At 31.6% G+C, this 12,966-nt stretch overlaps 1 protein-coding gene across 9 annotated transcripts in view; it reads left to right on the top strand.

The window, feature by feature from the left end:
• Window positions 1-12,966, top strand: part of LOC113515380 (uncharacterized) — a 52,018-nt gene that overhangs the window by 37,396 nt on the left and 1,656 nt on the right. For 5 of the 9 annotated variants that reach the window (XM_031910419.2, XM_031910421.2, XM_052893411.1 and 2 more), the window contains 4 exons: window positions 7,846-7,907; window positions 8,133-8,516; window positions 9,294-9,600; window positions 10,874-10,992. In XM_031910419.2, coding sequence (XP_031766279.1) covers window positions 7,846-7,907; window positions 8,133-8,516; window positions 9,294-9,600; window positions 10,874-10,992 — 872 coding nt within the window. Of the gene's footprint in view, window positions 1-7,845; window positions 7,908-8,132; window positions 8,517-9,293; window positions 9,601-10,873; window positions 10,993-11,834; window positions 11,936-12,966 lie in introns of all 9 variants that reach the window. The other 4 variants (XM_026899564.3, XM_031910424.2, XR_008252677.1 and 1 more) reach the window with 3 other exon arrangements.

Genomic DNA, 12,966 nt, shown 5'->3' with positions numbered 1-12,966 from the left:
GCCTAAGTATGTGAGGAGTCTAAATGTATAAAACCTAAATATGTGAAGAGCTTCAAGTAAAGAACCTAATAGATACGTTATTTGTATCAGTAAATTTAGATAAAGTATCTATTTAAAAGATACGAGTTAAAACATCTAAATGGAAGTTCATAATTAAAAGCTTAAATGTATGAGTATAACATATCAACAAGCGAAAGAGCCTAAGTAAAAAACCTAAAGCGAAATGAAGTGAAATAATTTAAGCATTAAAATGTAATAAATGCAAAAAGGAATCCTAAAATAATTGTCTAAGTGTAAATAAATGATTAGATAAAATCCCAAGTTAATTAAATATTAAAATGAAGATGTTCAAATAAATTTGTTAAAATAAATTTAAACAATACGAATAAAACTTTATGAAGCGTCTAAGTAACCACAAATACATATTTCATCTAAGAAATAACCTAGTGTTCATTGAATAAAAAAAATAATAGTCCCTAACAAAATTCAAATAAATTTAATTTTTATTTATTAATTTTAATCATAGAAGTAAAGCTTATATAAATAATAATTTATCACCACCGGCCCCCCTGTCTGACAAATTTTGCACGGCCCCCCAATTTTAAGACTCCTATAAATATGTTGCATAAAATAATACAAACGGCCCCATAGTTTAAAACTCTTATTATAAGAAATTCCTTTAATATACTTAAATTACCAATGACTATTTCTTAATACTCTCAGAAATAACATGATCAATAAGTTTTATAATAAAATATTATGTAACCACATTAGATAGGTAGATAGACACCCCCATCGCCTCCCCCAAAAGATCACAATAGCAAACCTAACATAAATACAAACAACTACATTAGATACATCAATTAATTTATTTTGTACAATAAATTATTATTTCAAAAGATACAGATGTCTTGTGTTATGTGCAACTACAAAGAACTAAATAACTAAGTGTGCGCAAAATCTAAGTATGTAAAATACTTAGGCATGTAAAGAGTGTACTTGAATAAATAACCTACAAAATCTCCCTCTGATATAAGTATAAGGTTTTTTTTTTTTTTTTTATAAAATGTCTAATTCGAAATAAGTGAATAATCAAATAGAATCTGAAATATAATTGTAAAATGCAATAAATAAATTATGTGAAGAACCCTAAATAATATATTTATAATAGCATCCTAATTAATTGTTGGAATTAAATTTAACAATATGAAAACCTTTAATAAAATTTTCATATTTAGATAATTAAATAAGGTAACTAAAGGCCCTAACTAACCCTAATGGTATTTTATGAAACGTCTAACTCTCAATTTGAAATCCCTATAAAACATTGTATAAGCTATTTAAACATCCTAAATTAAAATTAAATCATAATTATTTAATTTTTTTTTTTATATATAATCAATGTCACTGCATCATAACATTAATTCATCTTAAATTATTTCTTTGATAATAAAATGAAATTAATCAATTTTTTGTATAAGTTATTATAGCATAATTATTGTCTATAAAATTAATATAATGTTAAATTAATAGTTCAGTAAGTATTGAGAATTAATGAAGCAAAAGAATAATAAATGTGTCCTGTAGCATAAAATTAGATCAATGTGAACTGAATATAACCTAGTAAGCTATCCTCACTACTATTGTTATGTACCTATTAGTGTAATACTTAATATTATTTACTCAATTGATATAGAGTAAAATAAAATATAAACCAAATCATGTAAATTTGTTGTATAATTGACTCCAATAGGTAACCACTAAATGAATTTGATAAATTAAATCCTAAGAACATGAGATAACAGTAAAATAGGCTATTTACCTATAGACATAGAAATCATGAAATTAGGTCCAAATCCTAGATCTATGACGGTATAATTATTTAGTCATAATCATCAAAGTTGGTTTTGAGTTATACTATTAGCAGATATTACTGTTTAACTTTATACTCCTTCATATTTTAATAACCAATCCCTGAAGTCACAAGCTCCAATTGTGACCAAGTGTTCTTATTGATCTGATATGTAAATAGCCATGAACCAATTATATCCTGGTCACGGCACCAATTGTGATGGTCCCCCCCTTTTGCACCCCTTATAATAATAACCCTCTAAACTAACCTACACATGGAAAACCTACAAAGCCTAAGAAAAGCCTACGAAGGCTTAACCTAATGAAATCTATGAAAATCTAATGAAAACTTACCCTAAAGAATGGCCTAACACCCTCAATATAACCCCATACCTATATTGCCTTATACACCCCAAACACCCTATGAATCATATAAACCCTTACAATAAACACTTAATATTGAACAGATCTTATAGTAGAACACTTGATCATCTCGCCAAATAAATAAATGTGTGATCGTCTAGTAATGTAGGACCCGTTGTGTGTGTAATAACCAAAAGGTTCTTTAATTGGTATATGATAGGAGTTAAATAATGAAGATGATTGATAAATCTTTAAGGATTAAGAATAATTAATGAATTATACTCATAATTCATGTAACTAGGAAGTTATGTTAATTTAATAGTAAATTACAGAATAACTGTAATAATAAAAAAAAATGGGGGAGCGGTCGGGCCCCTCACACGCCCGGACCAGTGGAAGACTTTCCAACTATCTATAACTCTTCCTCCAAAAAGGTAGGGAAGGGTATTACTATTTATTAATGCACTCTGATGGTAATAAGGGAATGAGTATTCTCAGTTCCAAACCAAACATAAGTACATTTACTTCAACATTACAGTGGCTCCACCAGCCCCACGATGCTTCCAGTATAAATTAGTGCTTGCCAGAGGCAAACGGATCGGAACTGAAATCCCAGGATCACTCCGACACGAGAGCTTACTCATGGGCGATGACCCTTTCAGTCCTATATGGCGACATAGAGATCACCCACTAACAGTACGAAACTGTTTCCCAGCGTCACCCTGTTACGAGCTTACTCAATGGGGTTTCCCTTCGGCTCCACAAGAGATCAGACCAAGAAGCGAGATCACCCAGACACCAGAACCTACTTTGATGGGGCATAACCCTTCGGCCCTATAATGTGACATTAGAGATCACCTGTGAAGACAGTCCGATAGAGATGAAGATTTGTGTGATAGGGGATACCTTCCACACCCTGGAATTGGCCAAGCCATATAATGTTGATAATTGCTATATCATAACATAGCATTGTCAATTTAATATTATTTACTTAATACCAAGAATACTCAAGGTTCAAGTTACATCTGTTGATTAGGCCAGAGCCTAAGAACGAGTAGTCCAACCCATAGGTCGAGAGCTACTAAAAGTAATGAGTGCTATTGAATGAATTATAAGTCCAGTCAATTATATATAATATTATTGTTGATTAACCACATTGTGAATTAACCAATTATTTATTCAGAGAGATATATCTAAAGGAACTATAAGTCCTTTAAAAGACACTGATTAATCACAAGTTAACAACGTCTCGTGAAATAACCAATTGGGTTTTCTATAAGTTTGAGGACACTAAGTCCAACAAGCTATTATTGTGTTGAGAGTAATAGAGATCTTTTGTAATATTTGTAGAGGTTTGATTAATCACATAGTGAAATAATCAGATTAAATAATTATGTAGCTTTATAGAGAGGACTATAAGTCCTAATTGGTTGTTGTCTTCAGTACTGATAAATTACACATTAAAGTGCTAGGTCAAATATTATATATAAGTATATAGGAAGGACAATAAGTCCTATTTGTGTATGTTGTAGTAGTAGATGTATATTGAATAATTATAATGTGAAATATATATATTAAATATATATTTGTATAGAAAGAACAGTAAGTCCCATACAATTATTGTAGCTGTACTACAGTTATACTATATCTACTTCCTTTTAGTGTCTTAGTAAACCTATTTACTAAGAGGATTTCTCAGATAAACAAGTGTTTTAGTGTTTAAATCATCATGATTAAATCCCTAAGAAATTAGGTCTTTAAATAATTATCATATCATTTAAGTGAAATTTCTCATATAAATAATCCCAATATTTCCCCTACAGTTATTATAAAATAACAGAAAATTATATAAATTTTCTATAGACTTAGATATAGAATCATAACGTGTATAATCTCCTTTTGTTTGACATCTGTCACATTAATGACGTATTGAATGACGTATTGATGTATTGAATTGAATTTTGATTATCTATCACAACTGTCAACGTAACAAATACTAGCAAGTTTGTTTATTTGTATTTGTTTAATATAATTAAATATAAAATCATCATATATCAACCGTAATATATAACTAAATTATCAGTGATATAAATAATCAAGGTTTACACCAGTAATAATTAATAGTATCCAGTAATGCTGCACTTTTAAATTCATATTAGTAGCCAAGCTTACTTTCAAATTCAAGAATGAACAGAAGATTAGAAGTTTAACATTCTTATTGCAATTGTACTTGCAATAATATATACATACAGTACTAATTATCAAGAACATTCCTCAAATACATGTGTGGTGAAGATTTTCCCAATATGCTATCTATTTGATTCCTAACCTCTAATGTAAATTTATTAAAGAAGTGAATAATCAGTGTTAGTGTTTGCTTTATTAATATTTAAAGTAATTGTCCTAACTTGATATTAATAGGTTCATATCTCCTTGGATACAGCCCAACATATACAACTAACTCGATAATGAAATTTATAAAATACTAATATTATTTTTTACTACTTGCATATCTCCATTCTATTCCCATAAATATTCAAAATATGTATATTAAATATAAATCCAATAAAGATTCACTAATTTTAACCCTGTCTGAACCTGTCCAGTCAATATAGCATGAACAAACAACACACATACAAACCTTATCGCCATGACAACTTCCTTTCTAAATATGAGTAAAATACATAGCCTCACAAGTGTCATACAGTACCAATTTTATACTGAACCTCATACCTAGTTAAGAGTAAATATAGTCAGAGAATCTTTTAGTACTTTTATTACCATTAGGAATTAAATCCACACCAATAATATCAGCATAATTAAATATTATTAGAAACCAGTAATACATACAGAATTGTTATTATCAGCTTGCTTACTACAATAAAATCAATATTAAAGTTTATAATAAATCAAGACAAAATATCTATTTAAATAATACAGGCTTGTTTACCATAAACACCCCACAGTCACATGAATTTATCTAATAACACAATTAATAATGTATTAAAAGTATTACATTCACATAATATTACATGCAACAGTTAAGCTGTTTCTTTGTACATCTGGTGTAAAACAAATCCCCACATGTAATCATGGATAATCAAATATAGACTAAGAATCATTAATCTGGTCGACCGAGTAATGGTATAAAAACACTTCACCATGAAGCGTTAAGTATGAACAGATATTCCAAACCAACACTGTAATAGTGTAATAAATACAAATATTTCATCATCATCATCGTCTCAACCATCACCAACCCACGACTGAACACAGGCAATTTCCACCGACTGACACAAGGAACGGCCCCACAATACACATAAAACAGTCACTCCAAACAATGGAGGTAGCCCACACCGCACTTGCATTCACAGGGTCGCCACTCAATAACCCCTCTCTCTCATCAATGGCTGTTTCCCCAGCAATGAGACCAGACCATAGTCACTTTAGTCTATTATCCTCAATAAATAAATAAATACTTTATAATAACTAGATATGAAACTGTTAGTATTGTAATAGTTCAATAGTTGATTCAATAAGTATTTTCCAAAACTGGACAATTAGAACATTGAATCAAATTGATGAAGTTCTATCAAACGACCATATAATTGGATTTTGTATATGAGTAGAATAACGTAAGTACGTAAATTATATTGATGTAAACTTTGTTCAAATGTGATTGCATTTAACGATATACGCATTACCTAAAGGTATATGGACTCGACTAAATACGTATTTTAATAGTTGTTGGGAAAAATATTAAGTATAGACTTTGCCTGTGATCACAGTCAAAAATCTAACTACGTAGTAATAAATGGAACAAGCTCACCGGATTCTCCAGTCTTCTATTGATTAATTTCACACACTTAATCCATAGTAATACACTAAGATCTCAAACCCCTTCATCGAACCAGTCCCTCCTAGATCTATATCCTAGTTATTTTTTTATTTTATTGCGCAGTTCCTTAAAACACGACTCCTGCGCCATTTTTTTTTCTCTTTTTTCTTTTTTTTTTTTTTTATTGCGCAATTCCTAAAAAGCAACTCCCGCGCGCCCGCCGATCTGCCGGCTCTCCTTTTTTTTTTTTCTCTCTATTCTTTCTCTAATAACGTCATAGATTATGTCACCGAAGGGTAGATATTTCAATAATCAGATTTAGCCTATTATTCGAACTGAACTTTTCTTTAAATTCAATTTAATTATATGTTAACGTATTTTGGTATTTTATATTAAATTGATTATCGAATTTATAAAACTTTAAAGGCTCTCATAAACCTTATTAAACTGTGTTGTATGCATCCTTTTTTACATCTGATGATAAAAGGTAAACTATAATTTAGTTATATATAAAATATAATATATTTTTGTTTAATTTATTAAATTTTCTTGTGACATCCACTACACTTTGGAAACACATCAAAGGAGTTTCCTTTCTGTGTCAATATTTCATACATGGTAACGTCTTCTCTGTACGCTATTGTGAACCTTGACTTTAAAGTTTGTTTATATTAAATAGCTCAGTTTTCGTAGCGGTCACCCATAGGAACCCCTGTTTCTTTTATGTACTTATGGTATTAAACCTATTGTACTATAGGCGAACCGTCACAAGCAACGTACTTTATCATTCATTTTATTACAAAAATAATAGACACAAGTAATGATACACAAGTATCACTGATTTACTTGTAAAGAATAACTGCTCGGGGCAAAAATTAGAGGGCTTCGCTGAATCGACGCCTCGATTGGATATTATATAAATAACGTTAGTTTACTACTAAGACTTAATCGTAAATCCAAAAATATATCAAAAATATGAATTTGAATCTGTAATTGCGTCTAATAACGCAGATATCATTCATAATTTTTAATAAACTTACAAACATAGTAATAAAGCTAATTAGAAATAAGCCTAAAGGCTTAATGTTAAGATAAGCATGCAAAACTTACAAAGGTTAGAATAGGTATAGGTAAAGGTATTTAAATGGATATAGATTACCATTTAAACTAGTTTACAATCAGTCTGATGTATTTATTTGTTGTCTCTCTAGCTAATTTTTCACAATAACGATTTACTCATAAAATACAGTAGAGTAGAAGAGTACTGCTTTATATAATTAACAACTGCTTTTAATAGTAACAATAGCATTGCAATGTTGTAAATTGAGTTTATAAGTAACGGATGAATATTTTTTCTCCAACATCCTGGCGTTGGTCCAGCGAGTTGGTGGGCCGAACTAATTTAAAGCGAAACATGTCATATAAGTGCTTATATCAATGATAAGAAGACACAAGGTCTCCTGATTTTATCAAAATCAAATAAAAATTACGAAACAAAACATAAAGAAAATATATTTTTATTCTGGTTTGTGTTTCATGTCTGATTTGATGAAATAAGAACTGAAACAATGTTGCGTTAATTACAAGACCAGTATATTCACATTGTAAAAAAAAGATAAGTTAATCAGAGCACTTCTAGAATATATGATTATTCGTAATTACTTGTAGAATTTTAAACTGTCTATCAGATATTTTATAGATTTTAATATTAAGTATCTTGTAGCTCTGCATACGTTGAAACATATTTATACCTACGTACAAAATAATAAACTGTGAAATTGTTTTTGTTTCAGGCCAGAAGAAAGTGGTGTGGCCACCAGTGCCCGAAACGAACGGCTATCATCAGCCACAACAGGTAATTATAAAACGTGTTTCATAAAAATACTTTTATAAAAATGCAAAAGCGATAGGTACTTTCGATGTATATAGAACTCGTTATAAAGGCATATAGACACGCTGCACATAGCAAGCGCTTAAGGTGGTGGAGAATCACAATAATTGCATGCACAATGCTATAAATATTTAGGACTTTACTCCTACACTGCGTTATATATAAGCTATGTATTATAAACCCCAACAGCAGAGTCCTGCGTACTACAACAACGCGCAGCATTCACCCTCCGTGCAACAACAGCCGCAATACCAGCAACCCCAATATTCACCCCAATCCCAAACACAATACCAAAACCAATCCCAGTACCAACCACAACCCCAGTACGAATCCCAAAACCAGTCTCAACCTCAATACCAATCGCCACAATCTCAGTACCAACCGGCATACTGTGAGGGCAAACGACAGGCCGCTACAGGACTGAGTAAACTAATCCCAGTCGGGCCGGGTGTTACCGCAGCCCCAGTATCCCCATCTAACTACCGCCAAGGGCCGTTGTCTCCAAGCGCCGCGCAACCCTACCGCCAGCCAACCAACCGCTGGGGCCCCGTACCAGCTCCTCTTTCTCCTCAGGTACAGGAATCTCCTTCATCGACTCGAAGTTGCAACGTCATCGTCGCTGATAGTTTTTTGTGTTCACGCTTCGCTAACTTTCTGTGTTTGTATAGCAAAATAAATATGTAAATATAAGCGGATACTAATTAATCACCGTACACCGTGAATGGATAGGTAAATTAGAACATAGAAAGCTGATAAACTTATCTGCACAAGCAGAAAAAATATCCAAGGAATGCAGCCAAAATTTTTACAGAATATACAATTTCAACTTCTACTTATCTGAATAGATGGGTGGATAGTTAAACATTGTTATGTTGAACACAGGGTTTCATAAGGGGAGCAAGTACACCACTTCATATTCTCCCACAGACAATCATGCTTGGATCTAACAGCAGCTGTTTCTTGTATAACGCTATTCATTACATAACAAAATAACATTACGCTGCATATTGACTTCTAGCTACATATTTTAGTAAGTAGATATTCATATGTAATTGTTTTGTATTTTTGTGTCTAATTATATTTCGATTATTTTAAAATACCCCGCAGACGAAGGGCTTATTATTCACGAAGAATAAAATTAATAAACCCATATACGTGATACACTGCTGATGTTAATATTTTGACTAAAAAGTATGCTAAGGGTATTTGGGATTAGTTTGCAAAAAACAGCCTCCTCTTATAAACAACCTACAAACATCTCCATTTAATTTGTGCATAATTGGTATCATGTAGTCCCTCGTCTGCACAGGCCCAATGTAATTAGATATTTAATTGCAACTGTATTGGTAGACGCAAGGATCGCAGCCGAATTATCAGCAACAGTACTCGCCACAACCACAGTCACAGTACTCGCCGCAAGCCCAGTCTCAGTACTCGCCGCAAGCCCAGTCTCAGTACTCGCCGCAAGCCCAGTCACAACAGCAATACTCGCCACAGCCCCAATACTCGCCGCAGCAGTATTCTGAGCCCGCGTATCAGCCCCCACAGAAAGTGTACGAGCCCCCGCCGGCGACGATCACTCTTCGCCAGCAGCCACCCATTCACCAGCAACCGCAACCTGTGTATACTAGTCAACCCGCCGCGGCATCTTTCAAAGGTATTCATTTAATGTATTAATATTATATTATGTATACAGAATTCATGGAATCGTCTGTCTATTTATTACATTTTTTAAGTAGGTTGATATAGAATAATTAAAAATAAACATTTATCGGATACGTTAATAAAACATAGTTAATACTATATAAATACATAAGTGAATCGTCTGATAGTAAGCAGACTACCTAAATTCGAATTATCAATTCTACATTTAGATGCAATTAAATTAAAATTAAAATGAGTATTAACTTTTGTTCTTTTATTCTCATAATTGACTTAAGCAGTTACAAAAATAACAAGTACATTAAATAGTGTAAAGCTATAAGGATTTTCTATCACATAACCAAAAAAATTTGGTTTTGAAATCTCCAAGTGCTTTTATTGAGAGTATATTCTAATAACTTCTAAAAAGATATTCTGCCTGCGAAGCAAAAATATCAGAAATGTTATGTAAAGAAACATGGGATAATACCTTCGGTACTCTTACAGCGTTTAAACTTACAATATAAACGAATATAAACTACTTTCAAAACATTAAATATCTTAGTACATATACAAAGTACGCGAAGATTGCAACAATATTGTTTTAAAACTGCCTTTTTATAAGCATTTCGTAATAGGACCTTACAAAAGTGACTCGTGACACATAAAAACTTTCATAACGCAGGTGGCAAGTCGTACAGTTTCTTTATGATCTGAGGAAGAAACGTGAAAGCTTCATAACAAAGAAAACGCGAAATTGATCTGTAAACTACTACTGTATGTAGCTACCTACATAAGGACTATCTAAGTCCTTTCTCCGTTTTCCCACAAAATAAAACTAAAGAATATCAGTATAACTTAAATAATATTCATATCATAAATATAAATGTAAAAATCAATATACTCTATTTTTTAACATTTACCACGTTTCTGATATAAATATATAAAATTTAAGATTTACCGTAATTCGGGCTTTTACAGTAACATAATATATAAACGTTTAGTGCGTGGTGTCCGCACTTGTGGTAAGTAGGTTGTTTGGTTTGGTGAAAGCCCAAAAATTACCTTCTTTTTATAAAAAGCTTTTATTTACATATCAACTCATATTGGTAAATCCTAAGATTAAGTAGTTAAACCTAAGATTAACTAATGTATGGGCTTTTACAGTAATATATATGTAGACTACACGATAAAAATTAAAATTAAAAATTGCGAATATTATTTTACTTTTTATAAAGACGATAGAATTTTATAGAACACTGTTAAAGAACTAAAATGTTATAACTTAGGAGGAGTAAACATGCGGGGAGATCAGAAATGGCCACCGCAATCGGTGAGGGAAGCCGTTGCGGCTGAGAACGAGGCTAGAAGGCTACTTGCCAAAGGCCCTGCCTGCAGACCGCGCAAGGTAAATTTGGAACATTTCCACGAATTTGAATTAATCATAAGATATTTCTAACAGTAAAGATACCCGTAAATATTTTTTTCATTTCAATATATAATATTTTTTTTAATATTAATTCCGAATTAGTGTTGCCACTAAAGTTGAAGCTAAAAATTTAATAATTATAATCAATGTTTGTACTGAAATGCTACAATAGAATTGAATATTTCAGAAAACTAATAAATAATCTACATTACATTTTGTCATGGTAAAATAAATAAATAAAGTAAAAAAAAGCCGTGTAAATAAATATATCATGTATTCTATTTCAACTTTAGTGACGACGTCTGAATTGTATTTCAAATCTTAAGATTTCATTATTATATGCATGCTGTATATAAAAATAATTTTGTTTTACACATTCGCCTATATTGCCCTTGTATATAATATCACAACAGTCCCTCTTGTAAAATATTCCTCAACTAATTATATTTTTTTTTTACGCAGAAGCTTCTAATAATTGTAAACACTATAAATTCACTTTACAAATTAAAAACTATTATTTTTGAAGCGAGTCTAAGTATACTGTAACAAATAAAGTAACTGAAATTATATTTATAGATAAATAAAAAATAAATCTGTCTTTCACATTGTAAGACTACATAAACATTGTAATTGAAAAACAGAGTTATGATGCCAATATAGTACTTATTTCACTGGTTTAAAACAATATCTACTTACATACCATACCTACCGTGACATAAGACTCAAAACATATAAGGTCATAAAAACAAAGAACAAAGAAAACCATTACTAAAATTTATAGAGTAAGCGATATATTTGACGGGAACCATTATCTGTTTTAGCTGCGTCAATACTCGCTTGCTGAATTAATTGCCATGAACGAGGTCTAACGTCGTTCGACCTCAGTACCTACCGTACATAGCTGGACTTTAATACCTCAGTTGTAAGTGTCGCCGGATAGTGTGACTATGTTTTGGTCAAGCCTCTTCTATTAACAGACTTCGGCACGTGTTGGAGGAACTCCGCTATAGTTTAGTTATGTCCACCTAACTCGCGTCTAGTTTAGGCTTCGCAATACTATTCTTGTGTGGTAAGCAACTGTTACTCATATACCAGTGATGATCTCATCGTGCTGGCAGGAAAATCGGTCTCTGCACTTCGCTCGACGTAATTATGTAGTAATTTTAATAGTTCTTATATTAGACAATTGAATAAAGCATAATTTAAAAGACCATTATTATTTCCTAGCTGTATAAAAGTCAGCTAGCTTCCAACCCAAACACTGGGAGGTATTTGATGTTTATCATTCGAAGTGTGGGTGGAGACGAAAATAAGAGATGCGAAGTATCTCGAAATCCGAAATGCAGAGACATTTAGTATGATGCTGCCCTAGTTTACTTTGCGTTTATCTCTCGTTCAGATATAACAGAGAAAATAAACGGACGTAACTAGATGTACCGACGCATCATTTTTTTATGAAATTAAGCTCTCGATTCCCTAATCTTTACTCTAGAAAATACTAAATAAATATTTACACCTTATCTTCTTTAAGCCCTATACCTAAAGAAGATAAGAATCTCCGAAATCCAGTGATTTAATTCGTAAATTTGAACGTTTTCCACTAATAATATCAAAGAATGATATTCGAGATTTACAGTAAAGCATTCAGAACTATTTTTAATCATCTGTGAAAGAAATATGAATATGACTAGACGATAACGGGAAAATAATGTTCCAAAATTGACCAAAATGTGATAAAGACAAACATATTGCTATAGTAAAGATAAACGAGTACACGGTACAGAAGCATTTGGGCTGTTTTAGTGCAGATGACTTTTGGGCGCGAATTAAAATCTTACTATTCTAATTGAACGAGTTAAATATGAGGGTTTTTCATATGTCGTTTTATAGAAAAAGTTGTCCAATATCATGATTTCATTGGGTTTCGGAATGTGTCACTTTTTCCACTACAGA

This window comes from Galleria mellonella, unplaced genomic scaffold, assembly GCF_026898425.1.
Source record: "Galleria mellonella isolate WM207_F2 unplaced genomic scaffold, CSIRO_AGI_GalMel_v1 utg173, whole genome shotgun sequence".
Lineage (NCBI taxonomy): Eukaryota > Metazoa > Arthropoda > Insecta > Lepidoptera > Pyralidae > Galleria > Galleria mellonella.
Note: the sequence above shows the minus strand (reverse complement) of the source record. Positions and strands in the feature narration are given on the sequence as shown.